This window comes from Sciurus vulgaris (genome assembly GCF_902686455.1).
Source record: "Sciurus vulgaris genome assembly, chromosome: 11".
Lineage (NCBI taxonomy): Eukaryota > Metazoa > Chordata > Mammalia > Rodentia > Sciuridae > Sciurus > Sciurus vulgaris.
Genome location: NC_136472.1, coordinates 68,422,815 through 68,448,740, shown reverse-complemented (window position 1 = coordinate 68,448,740; position 25,926 = coordinate 68,422,815). Strand labels below are relative to the sequence as shown.

The 25,926-nt window shown below is 34.7% G+C and overlaps 3 protein-coding genes across 3 annotated transcripts in view; 2 read left to right on the top strand and 1 right to left on the bottom strand.

Moving 5' to 3' along the window:
- LOC306639867 (uncharacterized protein) overlaps positions 1–25,321 on the bottom strand; it is a gene marked incomplete at both ends in the record, with an annotated part of 29,253 nt that extends 3,932 nt beyond the window's left edge. The window contains 2 exons of the mRNA XM_079103560.1: positions 9,380–9,597; positions 24,382–25,321. Of these exons, the coding sequence (XP_078959686.1) occupies positions 9,380–9,597; positions 24,382–25,321 (1,158 nt within the window). The remainder of the gene's footprint in view (positions 1–9,379; positions 9,598–24,381) is intronic.
- Positions 8,723–9,658, top strand: LOC306640520 (olfactory receptor 52E2-like; the record flags this gene model as incomplete). Its single annotated transcript, XM_079104805.1, has 1 exon — positions 8,723–9,658. The coding sequence occupies one exon, from the start codon at positions 8,723–8,725 to the stop codon at positions 9,656–9,658; it is 936 nt and encodes a 311-aa protein (XP_078960931.1).
- LOC306640521 (olfactory receptor 52J3-like) lies at positions 19,888–20,823 on the top strand (the record flags this gene model as incomplete). The annotated part of the gene is made up of 1 exon (XM_079104806.1): positions 19,888–20,823. The coding sequence occupies one exon, from the start codon at positions 19,888–19,890 to the stop codon at positions 20,821–20,823; it is 936 nt and encodes a 311-aa protein (XP_078960932.1).
- Positions 25,322–25,926: the final 605 nt, after the last annotated feature.

Here is a 25,926-nt window from a genome sequence, read left to right as displayed (position 1 = left end):
ATTAGTCCTGCATTTATTGTCCATTTCTTTAGGAAAAAATAATATAAACCAACATGCATTGAGCATGTATTAGATACCATGTTCGTTATACTATTGGCTCTAACCCATTTTGTATTCTAGATAGTTTTGGAATAGGTGATCCTACTTATGAAATAGATAAGAAAAGTAGCTAATGCTGACCAATTGGTTTCTCACAGCTGTCCTACTATGGATTAATATATCTGGTATTTGAAGCCAAAATTTAATGTGTTCATTAAACCTTAAATGTGTACCCCATAGGGTCTTGTAAATGTAATATTATATCCCACATTGTACTGCTGTTAGCAGGATAAAACACTGCTCAAAAAGTATAGATTTCTATGGTTTCTCAGAATATCTGCTAGCCTATCTCCTTATTCTTTCCTTCAACAGTCTTTCTCTAATCTACTCAAGTATGTTGAAAAGCCCATGTACATATTTATTTTTAAAGACAGTTGCCTTGTCCCAATCCATAACAAAATAAAGATGTCATTCCTTGTAAAAAAGATGAATTCTTTTCAGGGTGCCCCAAACCCAAATATCATTTGTTTCCTCAAGAAATTTTACATAAGCCTCTTTTTCAGAGTCCAGCTAACTAATAGTAGAACCCTGAAAACTATCTAACTACTCTCCACCAAGCTCAGGATGCAATGAGAGTTACCATTACTTCCCTGTGGCTCTGTGTGGATCAAAAAGAAAACTTACCTGGCTTGAGCAAAGCTTCTGTTCTCCCCAGACTTACAGATTTTCTGAATGAGCTCAGTCATAGACAGTTTCCATGTGCCTTAAGTTCCCCTGAGCTGGGAGGTGAGATGGCTTCCCCAAGGTGTCAGGGAAGAATCAATTGGGAGCTGGAGACTTGAGTTCAGAATACAACTCCTATATGTTTCAAGTCAACATCTAATAATAGGATAATCCAGGAGGGAAAGGGGGAGGGGAAAAGGGAAGGAGGGAGTCTTCCCCATCTGTGTCTGGAGGCTTCTTCTCAGCAGGACTGCAGTATCTCAGAATTCTTCTTTCTATTTTTTTTAATGAATCTTATTTAAAATTAGAGCATTATAATCATACATTACTATGATCGGGCTCATTTTGACAGCATCATAGATTTTGCAGGAATTTTTTGTTCTTTTAATATATACATGCCAGTAGAGTATATTTTGATGTATTATACATGCATGGAGTATAACTTCCTAATTAGGATCCCATTCTTGCAGTTGTACATGATATGCAGTTTCACTGGTCATGTATTCATATATAAACATAGGAAAGTTATGTCTGATTCATTCCACTGTCTTTCCTATTCCCATTCCCCCTCCCTTTCCTTCATTCCCTTTTGTCTAATCCAGTATTGTCGTTTCTTAAAAATATCACATGTAGGTATATAAAGGAAAATATTAATCAACATTTTGTTTTAAATGTCTTTAATAAAGAAAAATATAGACACGCCCACAAAATTCATGACATCTGGATACCAGAATTAACTTTACTTTATAACCTTTGTGTTCATATAACTTTGAATATGTAAATCTTATTATACTTTACAAATTCATGCCATAATTCAAGATTTGTTATTCTTTCCATACTTGATCAAAATAAATGCACAGAATTATTTAATTATATGAAGTAATAAAAGTGCAATTTTGATGAGACTTACATTGTAACTAAACATTAATGTGGGAAATTTAACACTTGAAACCACGCCATTCTCTAAGAATGCCAAGGTGGAGGCTTCTGTGCCACAGAGCACCCATAGAGACCCTGTACACAGAGGCACCGCAGTTACAGCACCAAGCACTTAGAACCAATCAGTAAAGCCCCAGTGGAGGACGTGCCTACCTAGAAATTCACAACCACTGGCAGTAAGAATTCAGACACAGGTGGGCCAACTGATACTCCACCCTTCACATGAATGGCACCCAGATCTGCACCATGGAATAGACACAGAGAACCAGAAAACAGGTTCCACACTTTCAGACAGCCACCAAGCTCTATGCCGATTTAAGGAAGCCCATGTGAAGGGGAGCAGGCACACATGACTCACAGACATCAGTGACAGCCTGAGTCCTGCATCCTGTGTTATCACACCCAACATAAGTAGCCAGCAGAGTAGTAGAGTGCCATCCAAGTTCACAGACTTGAACCCTTGTACTGAAAACAAGGAAGAGCTGGTGAGTAATCCACAGCAATCAGGGAAGTAGCTCCTGTGCCCCAACACCTACCTGTAGGAGGATCTACAGCTAGGAGTCCCAGAGTTGCAAATTAACTCAGTTCTCATTCAGATATGTGGACCTACAGAAGGCAATTTCTGAGGATCACCCCAAGCAGGAAGCAGAGAACTTCATGCATACACAGTGGCAATAAGACGCACAAAAAGGCTTAGAGGAGCACCCAACAGACACTAGTCACCACTCAAAGTGCTCAGATCCAAGACCACTGACAAGTAACCTGTGTACTCCAGAGGGATTGCAGTCCTACACCTCTTCCCCCTGGGTCACCCAGCACCTCATCAAATAAACTACAATACTTCTATCTTGGACCATCACACACCTCACACTCTGAAAATACACGAGTAACCCATGCTGAATTTGATACCAGTGGCTACATGGAACTTTTCTACAGGAGGGCACACAAGGCAATACCCCTAACTGGAAATAATTGGGGTGCTAAGTCCCATGCAATTAGGGATCATCTCCTCTGACTGAGCAGAAAGCTAGTAGTTACATGAACACACCAAAAATCAAAAAGGTCCCCCTAAAGTGGTATCAGAGTTGAGCTGGTGTGATCACTACATTCAGACCCAGGAAAACAGAGTGTAAGAGTGGTGGACATCTTCTAACGGTCCTGAATTCTGGTGCAATTCAAACCAGGAAGACTCAATAAGAATCTCTCCACCTTGACATGGATTATCACAAATAGTTCTAATGTCAGTTTTGATCTCACAGATATTATGTTTTTTATGGAATTGATATATGTTCCCCTATTATTCTATATTGCTCCCTTGACCCATCATATTATATTTCTTCTAATATTTTAAATCATTAACTGGAATTATTCTATCTTTGTTTTCCTAGCTGAGGTTGAAAATTACTCCTCTTATTTCCTCTTTTCACTCTTGCATTATTTGCTTGCACCTAAAATTTTTCCCATTTTTTTTCAACTTTTTACCTTGGTTTCTTTTATTCTTTTCTCTTTTCTTTCATTTTTTTTTGTCTAATATTTCTCTCCTCTCCTTTTCATCCTCTACATAGTGTAATAATAATTTTAATACTTTAATAACTAATTCCTCAACCTACTCCAGAACATTACTACCATTTTGTACCCAGATTAAAGAAACCTTAGGGAACATTTTCAACAAAATTTTTCCCCTCAGGTTTATTAGTACATGGCTTTTCTCTGAAGTAATTGCAGTTAATAGGGTTTAGTATCTCCTCTCAAAGTGGTGCTGTTAGTGTGAAGAACAGAGAATACGCATTGTGTGGGAGTATCAATTCATGAATATCCACCAAGCCTGAGGCACTAGAGAAAGAAGTTCAAAAAATAGTTCTTTGCATAAAACCGAAGAGATAATCATTCTAGCTGATGGATACAAACCATCCCAAACAGCCAACAACACTTCAATAACTGACAGATTCACACCACAGTGTTCATAGTTAAAATGTTTAATTGAGCTAACAAAAGGTATAATGAATGAATTTAGAAAATATGGGAAGTGAAAGATTATTTCAATAAAGAAATAAGGAATCTGATAAGAATGAGACAGAAATCCTGGAAATGAAAGACTCAATAAATCGAATTAAAAATTCAGTTGAAAGTATGACTAATAGATTAGACTACATAGAAGATAGAGTCTCAGGCCTTGAATAATTTTTTGAAACACTTTGATATCTATCTAACTAGTATGTTAAATTGTGTGTGTGTGTGTGGGGGGGGTACCATTTACCACTTAGCTCTCCCGCTAAGCCACAGCTGGGCCCTTTCTTCATGTATTATTTTGAGACAGGATCTTGCTAAGTTGCCAGAGCTGGCCTTAAGCTTGTGATCCTCCCCCTCAGCCTTCTGAACAAATGGGAATCAGGTGTTTGGCACTACAACCAGTGTAACTTTGTTAAATGAACAACTTGGAAGTTTATAATTTTATTGTTAATCTTCATTATAATCTTCATATTTATATTAAGTAAATATTTAATATAAATTACACATGTATCATTGAGACTCAGTATTTAGTGAGTCAATATTGCAAATTTGTCTAGTCCCTAAAATGTATTTGACTTCCTGATATGCAGGTTCCCAGCTGAGGTTGAACAAGATAAGAATCTAAGTTCTAGTTTCAATGCTCACATGTAAATGAATGTCATTTATGCTGTCTATTCAGTGCCACGTGTTCTCTCTTTCTTTTTTCTACACTTGATTATTGATCACAATGATTCAAATGGTCAAAAAGGATAGTGCTGAGGTTCTATGGATTGTTCTTAAGTTCTTAAGAAGTCTTCCCTGAGCCTTCTGAAGAAAATAACCTTCATACAGAAATGAGTCATATTGCTTCTGGTTATGAACTCAAAGGTAATAAATCAATATTGCTTGCTACCCCAGAAAATAGAAGAGGAAGTTCACTTATTTGTATATAAGACCTATCTGGAAAGTGTTAAAGTAACATCTGTCATGTGTTAAAGATGTGGAAAACATGTGCTATATGAAATTTGATGGATGTCATTGTTTTAGACTAAGGCCCTACACTAAGCACCAGCATCCCAGCACAAAATAGCCACGAGGAGTCAGTTGTGCCAAGTGCTGTATAATCAAATGAAATGGTAGTAAGAAATCCCCAAGCAGGTCAGTTTCTCCCCAAAACAGAATATTCATAACAACCAATAGGAAAGGGACTAGTCAACCTGACCCAGCAACATAAGGAACTCCCCTTAGTTTGACCCTTACAAGAAAAGCAGCCTGATATTAACCAACTCACTTTTGTCTTTATTGTTCAGTACTCTTATTCCTGCTCAATCTGCTCTACAAACCCCCTGTTGTGCTCTTCCCAGCAGAGCTCCCTCTGTTTTGAGGTGGGATGATGTCTCATTATTGAATCACTAATAAAGGTCAATTAGATCTTTAAACTCACTTTCTTAAAAATTTACCTTCTTAATGGTTGAAGTAAAGGGCACATTTGTGTATTCTTGAGATATCAACCACTAAAAATCAGCATACAGGACAGCCTTGTTGTGAGGCTGGAAGACAGACATTTACATTCAAGTTAACCAGTGTTGAGAAATGGCCAACTCTTCTTGGCTGGTGCATCTGACTTCAGGTTTTAAGAGGTAATAAAACATGAAAAATGAAAATCTTCTAATGGAGGCAGATTTTGCACAACAGAAGGCTGTCAGAGGAACTTTTATAATGCCTGCCTGCTAAATGTTAAACCATGTAAAAATTTTGTGGAAGAGCAGGTTTCCAGTGCTGATGAGATTGGTTTATAAGGCCAAATTATTTTCCATTGAAATGTATGCCAAATTTCCTTTGCTCCCTCTATTCCCTATGAGAGAACTCTGGGCCTGAGGGATTTTTGTTGACAGTGCTCTGTTCTAGGTTTTGGTCATAGGTGTGAGTAAAACTTTTATTTTTACCCACCCCGTTTGTTGCTCCTTCTGTATTCCACCACTTTTCTGTAACCTCACACTTGATTTTAGAGCTCTCCAAAATAGTATTTGTCTACAGAACATTGTTAAATTATTTTTTCTCTTGGGAGAGGAATGCTGGGACCTTTTATGCTACCATCTTGCTGACCCACACTTCACTTTTCTGCCATCATTTCCTCAACACCTAATGACTCCCTAATGGCTATTTTCCCTAGTCAGAATGGAGATTCCTAAGAGACATGTGTCCCTTACCAAACCATCTCTAGGGGACTTTCTATTGCAAGTGTCTTTCAGGCAAAGAGCAGCACCCTCATAAAGACTCAAGGAGTTGAGAAAAACAGAGCCAGGATTCCATCCTGGTGCTCAGCCTGGTGAGTCTTCCCTGTTTCCACACTCACAGGTGAATCCTCAGGACACAGTGATGAACCAAGAGACAGAGGGATGATAGAGAGGAAGCAGCCAAAAATGTTGAGGAAATAAGTCTAAGACTGAAATTTAGAAAATGAATAGGATCACAGTTAGCATGGGTCACACAATGGAAGTAAAGACATTTGTAATTCAGCCTGCATCTATTTCGTGTATTTTTAAGAAACACTAGGCTCCTGACATCTGAAAATGATGAATAACATAGCATATTTAGAATATTTAAAGACACATTGCCTTTAAAGATAAAAGTATCTCAGTATATTTCTGTTTAAATTAATGACATATTTTGGGTTGTTTGAGTATTTTTTTTCTATTTTGTTGATGAAAAAAAGAGGAATAAATGTAGAGTAGTTGAACAAAGTCAAACAGTTAATAAGTACCGCCCAACAACTTTCTCCCTCCTATAATAATGAAGTAGGGTTTCAGGACACTAGTATGACTGTAGAGCTCATGATTTTAAGCACTGCAAAATAATGTAGTGTGATTAACAGAGGAATAATCATGGTTCATATCCCATTAGGATGGAAGAAAATAAACTGAATTTAATGGTATTAGAGAAGTATAAATAGTATTTACTTTGTGTGGACAGGGGAGGAGGGTGCTATTCAGATTTCTGGTCTAATCAGTTTTCTGAATGATAGTGTCAGAAGTTGGACAGCTAACCTATTTCATTGTGCAGCAAATGTCTTCTGCAATCTCTCCTTGGTATTCATATCACTGTCTCCTTAGTCAACTAACTATTCAGACACTACCCCACTGTATGGTATAATTATCTTAGTTAAAATGTAAAATTTCCTCAGCATCTTGTTTTCAAAACACAATATAATACCATCTTTCCTTGTTACAAAATAAACAGGGACGTACCTTTAATGATTAACTGGGTACCTTTTTACTAAAGAATATTCTTATTTACCATGAACCTTTTGCACATGGATTTGCTGAAAAATGCTGACCATTATTTCATAGCTTTCTGAGAATTTTGCCTTTATTCCTTTTCCTCACAGTATTTAGAAAAAAAAATATTTGTTTAATAATAAATTCACCCTTAGCTCTTAAAGTGATATACTTTTGTCTCCCTGACTGAATCCTATTTTGACTTCTTATGTTGCCCATTTCACAATACTTTTTAAAGTTCTCACTGTTCCATTCTTAAGAAAGAATATCTGAGAAGACAGACTCTATTCTTATGGGTATTCCAGTGTACCTCCTGCAAATAATCTCTCTTCGGCTTCGCTTTGCTACTTTTCAAGTGCTTGCTGATTCCTCCTAGGAGTTTCCTGTTTCCTTACCCTATGATACTGCTTCTTCTCTTACATGTTTGCCATGGCCCTTTTTTCCCTGGCTTTGCTTCTATCTCAGATGATTGTCATGATAACACCCTGACTGCCTTTCTGAAACTGTAGCCATAGTCAGGATGAGTCCCTGGGAATATTTTTATGACCTAGTGTGATCAAAGGAGAACATTCCCCATGAAACTACTGTATATCATAAGTGATTGAGTGGTTGGAAACTGTCCCCTAACAATGCCTTCAGTAAGGTATGAGAAATGCTGTTAGAAGTGGTGATTTTGCAATTGATCAATTTTGTTTGCTTCTAGTAATTAAGCATGTAGACATTTTTTTCTTTGGTGTTTTCTTCAATGTATTGCCATACTTCTTAAACTCTTAAAAACATACTTGCCTCTTATTTAAACTAGAGATGATGTATTCCTTTTTCATATAGATGTGAGTTTTAAAGAGATTATGAATGTGAATATGTGTGCTTGGGGACTTTGTATACATGTAATAATTAAGATGTAAATGACCTTTACCTTATTTGCATTCTGTCCAAATTTTATTACTTTCTTTTCTACATTTTCCCTAGCTTGACAACCATATGTACTTCAAACATTTGATGAATCTTTTTAAAGTAGTTGAAGTTCATTCAATTAGTAAATATAGTTAAATATGTCTTCCAGTAGGTATTTATACAACGTACATGTGATTTGCACAGGTTCTGACATAGTATATGAAGTAGTAGACAGAACCTCAATAAATGGCCTCTTTTCACTAGAATTATTTCATTATTTTGTAATAATCATGAATAAATATTAATAAATGGGTCAATTTAGTTCCTTTAAAACTACTTAATACTTTAGACTATATTTCAATAAATTGTGGCCGGTAATGACCTAACTCTTACCTTGTGTAACATGTCTGTGTTATTATCTTCCCTTTTGAAAGCTATAGAAAGCCACCCATATATGTCCTGGCAGAGCCCTCTGCATGTGAAAAATGAAAGTGAAGTTGTGTTAATGATGATGAGTGAACATAATCAGTAGTTTTGGTGTTCAGGCAAAAGCTTATCATTATATGAATAATTAAAGGAAGAAAGGTATTGACAATGAAAAATATATTCTGTACAATTTTTTTAATATTATACTACATGGCAGAACTTTTTCCAGAGACTTCTCATTGAGAATAAATGTCTTTACTTTGTTCTTCATTTAATGTTTCCCATTGTGTGAGTCAAATGAAGACTTGAGTGTATATAATTGTATCATGCTCTTATTTTTCTTTAAATTTTTAACTCTACAGAGCTTTACCGGTGCCTGCAGATCAATGAACATATATTTGTAAGCACAATGGACTCAAGGATTCCCTGGCAGGATGTTACTTCCCAATGACAGTCAGCCTTACCCCTCTACCTTCTTGTTGCGGGGGATCCCAGGACTAGAGGCTCTTCACATCTGGATTGGCTTTCCCTTCTGTGCTGTGTACCTGATTGCACTCTTAGGGAACCTCACCATCCTGTTGGTGATCAGGGCTGAGAGCAGCCTTCACAAGCCCATGTTCTACTTCCTGGCCATGTTGGCTACCATTGACTTGGGGCTGTCCACAGCAACCATCCCTAAGATGCTTGGGATTTTTTGGTTTGGCTTCCGGGAGATCAAATTCAATGCCTGCCTCACCCAGATGTTCTTCATCCATAACTTCACTGGCATGGAGTCAGCAGTCCTCTTGGCAATGGCTTATGACCGCTATGTGGCCATCTGCAACCCTCTCCGATATAGCACCATCCTCACCAACAAGGTTGTTTCTGTGATTGGTCTTGGCGTGTTAGTGAGGTCATTTGTTTCTGTCCTTCCATTTGTATTTCTCATACTCCGACTGCCCTTCTGTGGGAATCACGTCATTCCCCACACCTACTGTGAGCACATGGGTCTTGCTCGTCTGTCTTGTGCCAGCATCAAGATCAACAACATCTATGGCCTGGGTGCTATTTCAATCCTTGTTTTTGACATCATAGCCATTGCGCTGTCTTACATCCAGATTCTCTATGCTGTATTTCATCTCCCTTCCCAGGAAGCCCGACTCAAGTCCCTCAGCACATGTGGCTCTCATGTTTGTGTCATCCTGGCCTTTTATACACCCGCCCTCTTCTCCTTCATGACACATCGCTTTGGTCAAAATGTCCCCCGCTATATCCATATACTCCTGGCTAATCTTTATGTTGTAGTGCCACCAATGCTCAACCCTGTCATCTATGGGGTCAGAACCAAGCAGATCAATAATCATGTAAGGAAAATATTATTACAAAAATAAGGAATTAATAATTGTACCCAATACATATATCAAATGGAATTATTGAGCATAAAAACTCCTTGTAATGTTATTTAAGCTTAAAGCTGTTTTACATAAAATTTTAATTATCTTAGTTTCCTCTTACAAGTGGCCTTATTGAATCCAGAAGTAATAATGATCTAAATTTTGGTGTCAAAATTATTATGGTAAATGACAGCCCATAGGAATCTTGCATGTTATTTTTCATCACTGGTGTCCTCAGGTTTAAAGTATGATGTAGAGTCTTGCATAATTTTTGAGTACTATGCAGTCTCATTCTTGTGGGTGTTTTCACATTTTGTTCTTCCTATTTAATCTTTAAGTCTGCCTGTATATTTTCCATTCTCCTCTTCTTCATTTCTTTTTTCTTCTATTTCTAGAAATATTAGTCATTTGCTTTCCATCATAATGACAATATAATGACATCCTGAAATTCCACCATGAGAGTCATGAAATTGCTGTGTGGTGCCATCAAGTTCTGATATGGTACATGGAAGGAAGTGAGTAGGTCATGGGACACCCTGTATGATACCCTTTTACCTAGCATTTGTCACAGGTATGTTTAAATTGGTACAAACTGTGGTTTAAATATAAGTAATGGAGCCCCTTACAACCTATGAAAGTTGCTTTTTTTTGCTCTATGGTTCCGTTTATTTTCTAACTTGTTTTTAGACTTTTTCTATTTTTTTCTGTCATTGTTTACATGTTTTTAATAGTTAATGCAAAACTTAGATTGCTTCCTTCTTCTGTCTTCCATATCTCTTTAAAATAAGTTCAATTTCTTTAGTTTATAGTTGTGGTTTCTATTTCATAAATTAAGCATGAAGGACTTCAAAATACAATACTTCTAAAGTAGTTAATATAGTGATCTAAACATTGTTTATAGTAAATAAGAAATAGTTGTTAGTTATTACTAGTATTATGACTTCTATTAGAATGCTTTAGGGTTTTTTTTATTCTTAACAAAATCACTAGTGTAAGACATTTTTTGTGCATTTTCATTTTTATATCATCTTCATATAAAATTCCCTACAGTTGTGATTCAAGTGCAGTATTTGAGTGTGTAATATGTTTATAAAATTTTCAAAATGTTTAATACACTTTTAATACACTTATAATATATATATATATATATATATATACATACACAGACAAACCAGAGACTAATGCCTATTTCATTGAGATTTTATAAAAATATGATTGCCTCAAAGTTCTTATTCATTTTCTCCAAGTCTCTTATAGATTATTTTTACTTTTCATATATATATGTGTATATATATATGCTAACATTACCTCTTAGTTTTCAAAGTTTAATTTTATATTAAAATAATTATTTAAGTGATTGTTTCCCTCCTCTATCTGTGCTACATGGAAAGTTATCTCCAAAATATATTGTCATCTCAGCTCACTTTTTCTCAATCTTAATTATATTTTTCTCTTCCTAATTTTTGTATCCTAATTCATTTTATTTTGTGTAGCAATTCTATCTCTATAATTCCTTTATCACCAGTTATTTTCAATCATCTTTATAAATGGATTTCTTTATATATATTCTTCTGCCTCTGATGCTATTATCTAATTACTAGTAACTGGCATATGATATTTTGAGTTTGCTCTATTCTCCATGCCAAATATATCTTCCAGCTTCAGTTTAACTATTACGCTTAACATCTTTCTCACTCTATTTTGTAGAGACATGACTACACCTTGATAGGCTTCTCTACAGTCCAACTATGTCTACTTTACAAAATATTATCTCTCTCGCTTCTTCATACATGATTTGCCAGTGCCACATCAAATTTCTGACAATTGCATTTTAAGTTTTTAATGTTCTGATAAAGAAAAAGATCAGCATGTATTTCTATATATCAGAACATTTGAGGGCAATATTTATCACACCCTAGAAAGCACACTTTAATCAATTTTTCTTGTTTACTCTGCTCATATTTTATTCTTTATTTACAGCTTAATATTTGAACAAATTGCAACACCTGCCTATCATCTCTACTTTCCATGTTAGGAATCTTGATATTGATTTATCCTTTCAGTGACTCAAAATGTGACTCAGATGGCTACTCAATAAATGTCCCTGAATGAACCAATCTAAGAAATAGAGAAATAATTTATAGTTTTGTTATTAGCATGCCACAAGAAAATGGATATTAAATATATGTGTACTTTGAGGTACAACTGGAAAAATGTGTGGTATACAAACAGGCAATATAGAGGAAGATTATTATATACATTGAGTAAGTGTGAATAAATTATTTATTTCCAAAAGTAGTGAGTATATGAGGGAATAAGAGTGGAGCATACCTTTTAAACCAATTAATTTACTCATACAAAATTAAATGTTTATTGAAAGATTACTTGTAACAAGTGATTTTAACATTAAATCATAATTTTCTATATATAATACATACTATATATTATTGATAATGTATTTTATGAATATTATAAGTAACATAACATATATTATTTATGAATATCTATTTATAATATTATTTATAATCATCATCCTGGTTAATATGCTTTAGGTTGCAAATTAATGAAATGTGGTTTAAAAACACCTTTAACTATAATGGAATGTATTATTTCCAATAACAGTAAGCATAGTGTAAGGCAGGATTCAAAGTTGATTTTTTTCATGACCCATAATGTAATAAAGGTTTTAGTTTCTCTCTAGCATCTTAGGAGTTACAAAATTTTCTGTCAATGGGGTCATAGAAACAACCCTTCCTTTAATAATGTTCACCTGGAATTAAGTATTGTGACAACTTCCAACAGAACACTGATAAGGTGTTTGGGTTTATCATTACTGGCTTACATTATTATTTTAAGTAGAATAAATGATTAGTATAAGGCATAAAACCTAATGCATTAAGTGATGTAGTTCCTAGTCATTTCTTCCTGTTTAACTATGATTTATTGATCAAATATATAAAGAATATACTCAGTGATTAGTATCCTGTGTGATGCTGAAGATGTAATAAGATAAATAAAGTCTATCTTGTAAATAAAGTCTTACAATATAAACTTATAGAGATTTACATATAATTACATTTATATGATTTTTGGCAGCATATACATATTGTTACTGAAATTGTAAAATGTTGAGAATATATGTGATAATGGGGATGATTAAAGGAGTGCCTATTATATAATAAAATAACATATTAATAAATTCAGATACACAAGAAGATCCACTGTATTATGTTGAGTTAAAATGAGAATAATATAATCAACATTCCTTTGAAAGCATTTGGATGTACAAGGATAGAAGGAAGATGTTTTGGTGTTAGTGATTAATTATTTTCACACACATATATGTGTGTGCATTTATATATTTTATTTTTCAAATTGAATAAAAAGTTAGGTATTAGAATGTAATGAAAAATATAAACAAAATGTGCAAACAAGTATCATTTTGTAGTTGATTACCTAGAGACAAAAGTGGTATAAGAAGATGAAACATTCTATAACTCCTCTTATTACGGCTTATAATCAAAACTGTAGAATTCCATCAACATCTTTTAAAAACATCTCCCTTTAGATCCTCATCTTGCATCAATCTCAAGGTCCCCATTTCTGTTTTCTTCCTGGTGATTATTATTTTGCAAAGAAAAGGGAAGATAAATATTTCTGTGCACACTTGATAGTTATATCAACCCCATTAAGATTGTACAATAGACTATTAATCCAAATGCACTCTACCTCACTGCACTGCATGTTCTCCTCCAGCAGGTGATCTAATTTTTTAAGATGAATTCCAAAGAAATACTCAGTCTCTCCGCATCAGAGATGCTGAGACATAGGCATCTGCTTCCTGTGGCTTCTTTCCCTTCCTGGTGTCTCTATTTCATCCTTTGTCATTTTTTAATTCCAACCGCTCCTCCCCATCTTCATTTTATTCCCCTTGCATCCTTCTTTCCTAAAAATACACATACATGAATCCCTAATCACATGCATGTATATAAATACCATGCCTCATCAGCTGATTGTGTGTGTGTGTGTGTGGGTGTATTGCATGTTGGAAGTATTTACATGATGGAAATATATTTCATATTGTGAATTCTTTCAAGATTATGCATGTGTGCAAATATATCACATATATGTGTTTATGTGCTGTGTGTGAATGTGGCCAATTTCAAAATGCCAGTGGTTGAACAGATTTAGAATTCCTAAATTTTGATATTTTTGATATGCATCAGCAAATCACTTTATTTACTAAGCTAATAATAAAATTTCCACTTTTGTCCAGTATAAATACTGATTACAGATATATTTTTTTCTTGTACAGATAGGACTGTGATCATTTAATCAATATGCATAAAATATGGTCAAATAGAAATGTTGTATTTTTGCCCAATGGAAAAATTGGAATGGGATGGAATGAAGTAATCTCACATCTAATTAGCCTGTATTGTCCATGATTCTCCACTTTCTTTGAAGTGACTTAGTAGGTTTGAGTCAGTAAGTAATTTTTTAAGACAAAGTTTGGTAGGTCCCCACATAATACACAATACAGTATAGGTACTATAGTATATACAGTGATATATATAATAATTTCAGGACTTTACTCCCCAGTAGATGAGGCTACCAAGATTACCTTATAAGATGTTCTAAATCGAAATATGCAGTGTTATAAGCATATAAGAGGTAAAGGAAGAAGGAGAAAGGGGATACTGGAAGGAGGTAATCAAGAGAAAGTGTACAGTCAACATGTGCAGAAGGACAAGTTAATTGCTCTAAACGGATAATACATACTTCATTCTAGAAAATTTAATAGGAAACATTTTTATTTGACTTATTTTGGTGTATTTGCTGTGTGTATTTATATCAAAATGTATTCTATTCACATGTACAACTAAAAAGAAACAATAAAATTAAAAATTAAAAATAAACATTATGATGTCACAAAAATGGTTCATTATAATCTAGCAGATGTAATGCAATACTTATCTCCTGACATTTCTGTCACCTCTTCTATCATTCTGGTTATTTTCTTACTTACAAACATCATTTCTTGACTTAATATTCACTTTATGTTTTGTTATCCCTATCCAGAGGGAGTTATGTTCTGTCTTGATCTTGTCTTCAAGGTTTCATATAAAATTGGTCAAGTGTAAAAATCCAAAGGGCACAATTTGATGTGTGTCTGGCTATTTTTGCTTAACAATATTTGTTAAATTAATCCATTTTGTGTGCAATGTCAGTTCGCTTGTGCTTGCTCTTTTTGTTTGTTATTATTTTATTATGTTTTGTTGTATAGCTTCATATTCAATATGTAATGAATACATTAATGAATCAATATGTTTCATTGAAGTAGGATATTTAACTTAGTATTTCTCCATTAGGAATAAAAGCACTATGGATACTTTTGTAATTGTAGTCTGTTGAACAACATCACTAATCTTTATTTTGGCTCTTTTCCTCAGAGTAATTACTGGTCCATGGGGCACATTTACCTTTAATAGCCTCTTTCTGTTTCCAAACTCAGCCGTGTTTGCTTTCTATCTTTAGGAGTAGTTGGGACCAGTGCTCTGCATTGGAGCCACACTAGGTGGGCTGTGGAAGTGTCACACTGTGGTTTGAATTAGCACTTCCTAATGAGAAATGTTGATGAAAATGTTTTCTTGTACTCATTGGATAGACTTCTCCTTTAAAGTACTAGATTTATTTTTGTTCTTATTTTATATTAAGTTGCTTGTGATTTATTTAGAAATTTATAGTAAGTTTAATATACTATTTTTTATGTGTGACTCAGTCAAGAAATTTAACATGTCAATATGTGTTAATTACATGTTAAGAAAGAAAATATATTATTTTAATGAGCTATGAACATAATGTATATTTAAAGTATAATTAAAACTGGTATATTTAATGCATATATCATATCCCAGTAAGAATCTATTTGTGCTTTTAGTGGGAATGTTTGTGAATAGCATTCTTATATTTAAATAAAAACAAATCATCAACATTTTAATTTGACATTATTTATTTTATAACAACTTAAAATGCTTGTCCAAAGGTTAGGCATATTTTACCTTGGAGTCTCTTTTGTGCTATTTTAAATTAAACCCATATTTTAAAATAATAAATATCAAAGATGCAATTTTAATTTTGTAGTATTTTCACTGTCAATAGGGCCATTTTGTATTTTGTAAATTAGGGAAAGGATAAAAACAGAAACCACGGAGTACAAAACAGAAACTTGGGTTCTGAAATCCTAGCATGGGAAAACATACTAAAGTATTTTTCTGATATTAGATAAAAGTTCCTGATAAATCTGATGCCACCCAATGGTAACTTGGGGTAGGCTGGTCACCTGGGGAAAGATATTTGGAAGAATCATGAGGGAAATTTTAATATAAATCTGTTATATTAAAAATGTTTTATGTCCTGCTTTCAGACCTTAGGTGGGGATATGTTTTGAGTTCTATTTTAAGCTCTTAAGAAAAAAGGAGGTCAGATTTCTATTTCTATGAAGTTTGGGAAAATAGTAAAACTCCTGTGCAGGTACCACTGCTTCTGTGTGAACACAGGGCCTGAAATAACTTTACAGAGTTCTTTCTGGTACCCACGTGACATAACACTAAGGACAAAAAAGATTCTGGGGAACATGATAATAACAAAAGAGAAAGGAATTTGTGAGATTTTGAAACATTGCAATTAAACTCTGTGTCTTAGATCTCAAATTACTATAGAAAATTCTTAATAACGAAACGTGTTAAGAATGGGAATAGGGATATATAGAGACTGAAGAGATCATTTCCGTGGAAATAAGCCAATGAGATCAGCAAATTCAGAAAGATCAACAAGAGGAGAATAAACTGGCTAATGGCATTTTCAAAAATGTCAGCATTACAGATGGATTCAGGGACAATATCAGGAAATAGAAGATAGTCTATAATGACTGCTGATATTTCTGTAATACCAGTGGATTGTACATTTAAAATATAAAATTTTGCATGATCTCATGAATCTAAAAATGTTATCTCAAGGAAGTTGAGAGGGGAATGGTGTTACCATAGGCTGGGGAGAGTAGAGGGAAGGCAGATGGGGGCAAGTTTATTACTGAAAACTAAGTTACAGTTAGAAGACAGAACTTCTGATATTCTATTGCATTGACTATAGATTATAATAATGTATTGTTTGCTTTTTTAAAAAAGTTTTAAGGAATGATAAATGAAGATGCAGGTTTACTTTGAATTGAACATTATACAATGTATACACGTATGAACACATCACATGCTATTACATTAATATGAATCATTTTTATCTTCCAGTACAAAATAAGGACTTAAATGTTTTTCTTGTGAAACAACAATAACTACATTCCCTTAATACTTTGAATTGCTTTATAAATGCATATTGCTTAAATATATCAGAAACGTTTGCACTTTTCAGATTTAATAATAGTAATATCATAAAATGTTGATAGAAAATATCACACTGAAGAGTGCAATGGTATCAACCTTCCCAAATCCCAACCAGTCTAACCTTCAGTTCTAGTCCCTGGAAGGCATCTACTGTGAAGACATCTAGATGCAGATTCTGGCATTTAATTCCACAACAGTTGGTTGTGGGTTCATTTAAATGTCTAGTGATTTATTCTTTTCAGACTAGATTTATTGATTTGTTGCTATATAGGTAAGGATATAACTCAGAATCCCATACACTTTTCTTCTTCATCTCTCTATAGGGGTATATATACACATGTACTAGATGTTGCTTTATTTCTGTAAGTAATAGCATTTTATGTTAATTTTAATCAGTACATTGAAACATAATTATTTATTGCCTTTAAGTTTTGACAATCACATACCTTTCCTTTAATTGTATATATAATTCACATTAACTTAATTTTTTTAAAAATGTGTGTGAGAAGTTCTTGGGATCAAACCTAAGACCTCACACTTGCTAAATAATTTCTCTACCATTGAGATACACTGCTAGCCCTAAATCAGGTTTTATTAACTTACATTTGAAGCCCATACATTGAACACTGCAAAACTTTATCTTACTTGACAGCCAAAATAGCTTGGTAAATTTTTGATGAGTACCAAGACAGGGATATGGGAATGGGATGTGTGTGTGTTTTTGTGTGTGTGTGTGTGTGTGTGTGTGTGTGTGTATAATTAATGATCCAAATCTGTATTCTTATAATGCCTTAGAAAATCAGGATGCAAAATTTACCGAGAACAGATTCTGTTCATCTCATATAAACCTGTTTTGGTAATATTATTTTTGTATCATTGCATCTAATTGACAATGTGTATGTCCAGGGTAAGTGGGTGGTAGGTGTGTCTGCATATTTATCCCTGGTGCAGAAGACAGAATCTTTCCCAAGAGGCTCTGATGTGTTAGTCTTGGTTCATAGAACAGAAAGGAGTTAGCATTAATTTCAGACAGGGCCCAAGGGCTCTAAATACTCGTATTATAAAACTCTCTTCCCTTTAGTAGGTAAAAGAGTCTATAGCCCTGTCTCTGTTCAAGGTGAGCTTCCCACTAAATTTGTAGTGGAGATGAATAGTGATCAGAGACTATTTTCTACCAGTTATATATCAGATTACAGCTGAATTTATTAAGTTGGTATTGTCTATCTACTTTTGTATAAATATTTTCTGACAAAAGGAAGTTTTCTCTGGGAAAGCTGGGACACAACTTTTTTTCTTTTTTTCTTTTTTTTTTTTTTTTAGCTATACATGACCGTAGAGTATATTTTGACATATTTATACAAACATAGAGTTTGTCTTTTTCTAATTAGGATCCCAGTCTTTTGGTGGTACATGATGTGAAGATTCACTATGGTGTATTCATATATGCACACAGGAAAGTTATGCCAGATTCATTCCATTGTCTTTCCTAATTTTCCTGCGGAGCAAAATTGAAGTCATGGCATAAATAATAATGTTCACTCCCAAGAACAAGTGTGTATTGGGGTATAGCTTTCCATAATGATGTTAACAAGTAAGATTATCAGAGGACAAGAGCTAAGTGTGGACTCTTGATTCCAAAGAGGGAGGTGGAGAAATAAAGAAGAATGGGCATGGACTTGACATACAGTCTTACAGGATTTACTGCTTGGGGAAATATCATTAATAAAACACTTCTCAAAATTTGGACTTTCCCTATGACTTTTCTCTGGAATCATTTATACCTGAGACTTTACATCCTTCTTCCCTTCCTTCAATTTTCTCCTTCCTTCCTTTCTTCTCTTTTCACATATTTTTTTCTACTTCTTTTTCTTCCTATATTCCTCTGTTTCTCTCTTCTTTTTTAGATAGTCCCATCTATCTATTCTTTTTGAAAAAATAAAAGAGAGAGGAACAGAGAGACAGATGAAGGAAGGGAAGAAAGATGACAATAGAAGTAAGGTAAGTCAGTATCACAGATTTCTTCAATTTCTTTCTTTCAACAAATCTTACTTCCTCCATGTAGGGAAGAGTAGGCTTACTGGTTATCTCAGGATATTTTGGGGAATTTGGCAACCAGTAGAAATTCTGGGTCTCTTTATTAAGTTTAATCACTACCAGGTTATGAGTTACAGACGCGTTTCTTTGCTGGAGATTATTTCCAGCAGCAGCATTCCACATATATGTGCAACAATTTTCATTTTTGAGATAAAATACAGTGGTCTGTGGGGATACATGAGTAATTATGGGAAAGATGAGCTATTAATAAGGCATTATTCTAAATGTAGATCATTTAAAAGATCGACACTAAACAAATTGATTTAAGCTACTCTGCTGGATTTTCTGTTAGCCCCTATGTTTGGGAACACCAGTATTGTATATACTGTCATCTTTGTGCAGGTATTAGTCTGTCTTTCTGTGATTTGATATGTCATTGTGCTTAAATAAGGTGTGCTTTGTCTCTGAAGAAGACTGAGTTCACCAAATAAACATAAACCTCATGTTTTTGAACATCTATTCCAGGTTTTGTATGAAACTTGAGTAAATGAGTACAAAATATTATTGTCCAAAGCCTCAGAGGGAGATCCTCTGTAAAGTTCATGGCCCTCTGCCTGAGGCATGCTCAGTCTGTGCCTATATCTGACTTTAGACTCAAGTATTAGCATTTGCTTTTCTGAAAAGAAAAATACAGATACAAATTAAGCTGATTGGAGAAGTTTTGATCTAATCATTTCTCAATTTTAATATTCCTTCTAGGGGTGGTCAACTATTTCTATTCTCATGGATGGCAAGATGTTCCACACCAACATTACCATTTTCCACCCAGGCACCTTTTATCTCATAGGCATCCCAGGACTTGAGGCTTTCCATGCGTGGATTTCCCTATCGTTTTGCTCTGTCTACTTAATGGCTTTGCTGGGCAACGCTACAATTCTGCTGATCATCTGGTCTGACCGTATTCTGCGGGATCCTATGTTCTACTTTCTAGCCATCTTATCGGCCATAGATCTAGCTCTCTGCACATCCTCAGTGCCTCGGATGTTAGGTATCTTCTGGTTTAACGCACATGAAATTGGTTTTGGAGCATGCGTGGCCCAGATGTTTCTGATACACACCTTCACAGGAATGGAGTCGGCAGTCCTGCTGGCTATGGCTTTTGATCGTTATGTGGCCATCTGTGCACCCCTTCACTATACAACCATTCTGACACCGCGGGTGCTGGCAGGCATTACTGTGGGTATCATAATGCGCCCAGTCCTGCTCATGCTGCCCATTCTGTACCTAACCTATCGTCTGCCCTTCTGTGAGGCTAGAGTTATTGCCCACTCTTACTGTGAGCACATGGGCATTGCCAAGTTGGCCTGTGCGAGCATTCGCATCAATGCCATCTATGGCCTTTTTGTGGCTTCTTTCCTGGTCTTGGATTTGGCCCTGGTTGGAATCTCCTATGCCTACATTCTCCGTGCCGTTTTCCGCCTCCCATCACGAGATGCCCGCCGCAAAGCATTGAGCACTTGTGGCTCACATATCGGAGTTATGTGTGTTTTCTACACCCCGTCCCTCTTTTCCTTCCTCACCCACCGATTTGGCAAAAAAGTTCCCCGTTATGTCCACATCCTTGTTGCCAACCTGTATGTAGTTATTCCACCTGCCCTCAACCCCATTATCTACGGTGTGCGGACTAAGCAGATTCGTGAGCACGTAGTCCATGTTTTCACTTTAAAGTAGGGGTTCCTGTTTTTCAAGTTCTTGAGTGTGACTATAACCCAATAAGTGAATTTTGGCACTTTTCTAATGATCCTGAAAACAAACAAAAATCCTCCAGATACTAAAGAAGCAAGTTTTGGAGAATGTTTTTGGGTGTTGAATCTCCCTAACAGCACTGAGCATTTACTCTTTTGAATGTAGGCTTCCATTACAGCAGGGTAATGGAACGGGGATTCCCACCCGAGCAGTTTCTGTTTTTAACTATTGAGCTAAAGTGAAATGTCATGTCTCTTTATTTGAAAATAAGATAATATCCCAGCTTGGCACAATCAGTTGATTGCAACTTCCTTGAATTTCTGTGAAGAGAGAAACACATTCAAAAGAAAAATAAGAAAGATCTTCTTTTTTTTTTTTTTTTTTTGCTGGGGATTGAACCCATTGCTTTGTGCTTACGAGGCAAGAAAGATCTTAATACATTTTTCAATTATAAATCTGAGAATGCACTGGCAATATTGAGCCAAGGTTTTTAAAATGTATAATTCTTATTTTCCATTTTAATGCCTTTTTCTTTATTTTTCATAAAAATCCGTAGGCACCATGTGCCCTCACTGTGCCACTGGCCTTCCCTTCTGGAGAAGCATGCAGTGAAAGTTCCAGAAAACAGTACTTTTTTAACAAATGAAAATATTGTTTGTAAGAGAAGCTTGGATGTACAGAATTCTAAGAAGCGGGATTTCCAGTTATGCCTAATCATTTATATGTGTTTGTGTGTTTAATATATTTAACCAACCGCCTGTCTACTCTGTGGGCAATTTGTCCTCTTTAAAGGCCTCTTATTTGTGGAATGCAATGTATGTCCGTCCTGTATGGCTTGATGTTTGGTCAAAGCAGGTCAGTCCCAGTCATCTTCAGGTACAAAATAAAATTTTGAAGTCAGGTACTGTAACAGGAATTTCCTGGTGTCCTTCCAAATATTTTTTGGAGTCTTATTAAGATATCTCTTGGATCAAAGGCAAATTTTTATTGCTTTTTCTGAATTTGGTGTTGAAAGAATGATATTTATAAAACAATGATGAAATATTAGATAAGGATGATTTCTCAGGAGGCTAGGAACTAATTTTTGAGTGGCATATTCATCTGATGGTATAAAAATGACTAAAATTTTTAGTAATTAGACATCACTAAACGGACTAGTAAAAAAAATCTTCAGGGATCAGAAGTCTGGAAAACAGATTAATTAGTTATCTTTACAAGAAGATCGTAAACTAGAGATTTCAGTAAAATATTTCTGGAAGAAATTAATCGTGGGTAATACAAGAAATAGCTATATATGATTATCCAAAAGATACATTTCCTATGTTTTTAGGATGTACTTTTTTCTATTAAAGATAGAAAAATTAATGGATTTCCCCATAGCCTTTTTGTCCCATCCAGAATAACCCAAAAATGTGGGAAAAGAACAAAATTGGAGGATTCTCACTTCTCAGTTTCAAAACTTACTACACTATGAGGACAGTATGGTACTGAATAAGGATGGAAATATACATTCATGGAAAATAATTGAGTGTCTAGGGTGCCCAGCATGCTTAGAGTGCCAAGAAACTAGATGAAAAAGTTTTTTCAAAAACGGTGATAAGCCAATTGAATGCCCACACTCAAAGAATAAAACTGTAACCCCAGCTTTCACCATAGACAGAAAAGCAATAAAGAAACAAATTTAAAGTTGGAGAGAATTATAGAACTAAGTACAAAAGATAAAAGCATAAAACTCTCAATAGGAAATACAAGTCTTTGTATTGTGATGGTTTCTTGAATATGAGATAAAAAGAAAAATTAATGAAAAAACAAATACATAAAGTGGCATACATTTAAATTTAAACCTGTTGCTAATAGTGTCAATCAAGAGATAGTACAGTTTACTGGATGGGAGAAAATATTTGCAAATCGTAGATCTGAGAGGACAAGTATGTATTTAGAATACATAAAGAACTCTTTTGACAAAATAGTGAAAAGTCAATTAATCCAATTAAAAATGGGCAAAGGAAGATAAATACATGAAAACTTCTTCAACATTATTAGTCATCATGGAAATGCAAATCAAAACTACAGTGACACCATTTTTCATCCATCAGAATGACCATAATAAAAATTCTTTAAAAAGAAAGAAACTTATAAACAGTGATGTTAAGGATGTGAAAAAATTGAATTCCTCAGACATTGCTTGTGTGAATGTAAAATGAAAGAGCAATTTTGGAAAACAGATTGCATTGCGAGTGAAGAGCCCAAAGTTAAGTTGGCGAATAAAGCACATGTTTTAAACAAATACAAAGGGGAAGCAAATAAGATGAGTTGAAAGAGAATATTAAAATGTTGTACATAGAGTGGGTGTCAAGATGCCTGAGGCAGGAGGATCACAAGTTCAAGGCCGGACTCAGCAATGTAGTTAGACCCTGTCTTTAAATAAAATAAAAAAGGTCCAGTGTGTCTCAGTGATAGAGGATCATTTGTTTGAATCCCCCAGTATCACATATACACAAAATATGTTATTGATAGAAACAGGAAAAAATGTGACATAAACATTATCTTGATGATGCTGGTAAAATGTGCATCCTGAGGTTGCATTGTGACCATCCATTTGCAAACATGTTTCTGATCAAAAAGTGTCAACTGTGTTTACTGACTGATATATCAGTCAAAAACTGCAAATGTGGGTAGTAGTGAAAATTTAAGAAAAAATCTTCAAATCAGTCAAGTGATTGTAATGTACATAGAATATGCAAGTGTTGCAGTCTTTGAGAGTGTTGAAAAATACATCAGTTAGTACAACCTTGTTGCACATTCAAAAATTTAATAAGTAGTGTACCAAGGAAGATACATGGCCCTTGTCTTATTTTTTTTTTTTTTTTGAGAATTTTATTTCGATCATCACTCACAAAAAACATTCTACCAACTCTAGAGGTACATTGAGGGAAATAAGTAGAAAGCTATTTGTAAAATTTAATGAGCTCTAAGTCTGGAAAATGTTACTTGTAAAAAATAGTATTTAATGACTAAATATTTATTTAGTTCTAATACTAACAAATGGAATAAAGCCCACAGACACTCCAAGCCTCCTATCCTCTCCCCCAAAATATATATATTACATCACATTACATGGAAACATGTAATATTTAATGGAGCATTATAGAATCTGGAGTTTAATAAATATTAAAATATGAAAGTTTTATCATAACTTATAGTTTAGAAACTAGTGTTAGAAAGTATGAAAATACCTTATACCAGTAACATCTGGTGAAGAGCACAAAACTTAGGGTAATGTTTTCCAAAGATGATCCTATTCCAATGTTGGAGTGTTCAAAAGTTAAAGCCATAGAAAGCATTATTAGTTTTGATTAAATAAATGAAATTTTATCTGAAAAAGTGCCTATGAATTATCTGTAATTTTACTTATGAAATCTGTTCCATCCCACAAAAATTAAAATAACACAAAAATTATCATGGAATTACTCTGCATGACAAGATCGCTATGTAGATTATTATGAAGATTAAATGAGGAATTGGAGAGCTTGTCAATTTAACCCTTGGGAGTGAACATTTTGATTACTCCCTCTCGGATTTGTTTGGTCTTCACTCCGTAGACAATAGGATTAAGCAGGGGTGGAACAAGCAGGTAAAGGTTGGACAGCAGTATATGCACAGAAGGAGCAACATTGAAGCCGAATCTGTGTATGAAGGATGTAAAAAATGTGAGAATGTAGAATTGAAGAAAGACAAAGATGTGGGCTGTGCAGGTGTTGAATGCCTTGAATCGTGCCTCCTTCTGTGACAACTTAAAGACAGCCTGGAAGATGAAGGCGTAGGACAAGAAAATGAAGATCACATCAAATCCAAGGACTGAGAAAGCCACAAACAGTCCATATGCTTTGTTGACTCTGACATTTTCAGCAGCCACCTTTACCACAGCCATATGCTCACAGTAGGAGTGAGAGATGACCGTGGTCCGGAAATGCTTCAGGCGCAACTTAATTAGAAGTGGACACATGATGATGATGACGGATGCTCGAACGGTCACCACCATTATAATACTGATTAGCACCTTCTTAGTGAGAATGGAAGAATGCCGTAATGGCTCACAGATAGCCACATATCTGTCAAAGGCCATGGCCAGGAGAATGCCAGACTCCATGCACTGGAAAGTGTGTGTAAAGTACATCTGAATTAAACAGGAGTCAAAATGAATCTCCCTTGACTGAAGCCAAAAGATGGCCAGCATTTTAGGGGTAATGCATAAGGTCAGGCCTAGGTCAGTAGCTGCTAACACAGCCAAAAAGACGTACATGGGCTCATGGAGACTGTGCTCATTGTGAATGATGGTGATGAGAAGGCCATTTCCAAAGCTGGCCAGAATAAAAGAGATGAGGAATGGAATCCCAATCCAGTGTTGCACTGATTCAAGGCCTGGGATTCCAATGAGTGTGAAGACAGATGGCTTGAAGCAGGTGCCATTGATGAATGGCATGATGGGACAATGATGAAAGAGTCCTCCGATCTTCAGGTCTGATCAGAAATAATGAAATGTATTAATAGCTTTAACTGTGCAGCATCATCCTGGAAAAGTAATTGGTAAAAATGTAATTCATTGCATTTCTCTATGGTTAAACAAGATTTCAACCTGATTTTATTTAAAAAAAATTACTTTTTGCTTTTTTTTAAAGGCTTATGTGAATTAAGTATCATCTTAAGTAAAACTTTCGTATGCCTTAAATAAACATATGCATGGAAACATGATGAAAATGAATTTAAAAACTCACCAATGATACCTCCAGATACTTTATATTCCAAAATTAAACATTGATCTTCTTTACATTTAAGAGTATTATAAATTACATAGTGATGTGAAGTACAACTTTTTTATTTAGCAAAATATTATAGAAGATTTTTTTCAAATATATGAAGTTGAGTTGTAAACAATATTCTACTATAATAAAAAAAATTGTGGCGCCCTTGTGATTCTATCATATTTTCTGACCACTCTAAAAGAATATAGAGTTCTATAGACTTTGCTTTAAAATTTAGCCTGTAGTTGAGATATTGTGTGTACATGTGTGTGTATGACTTGCATAG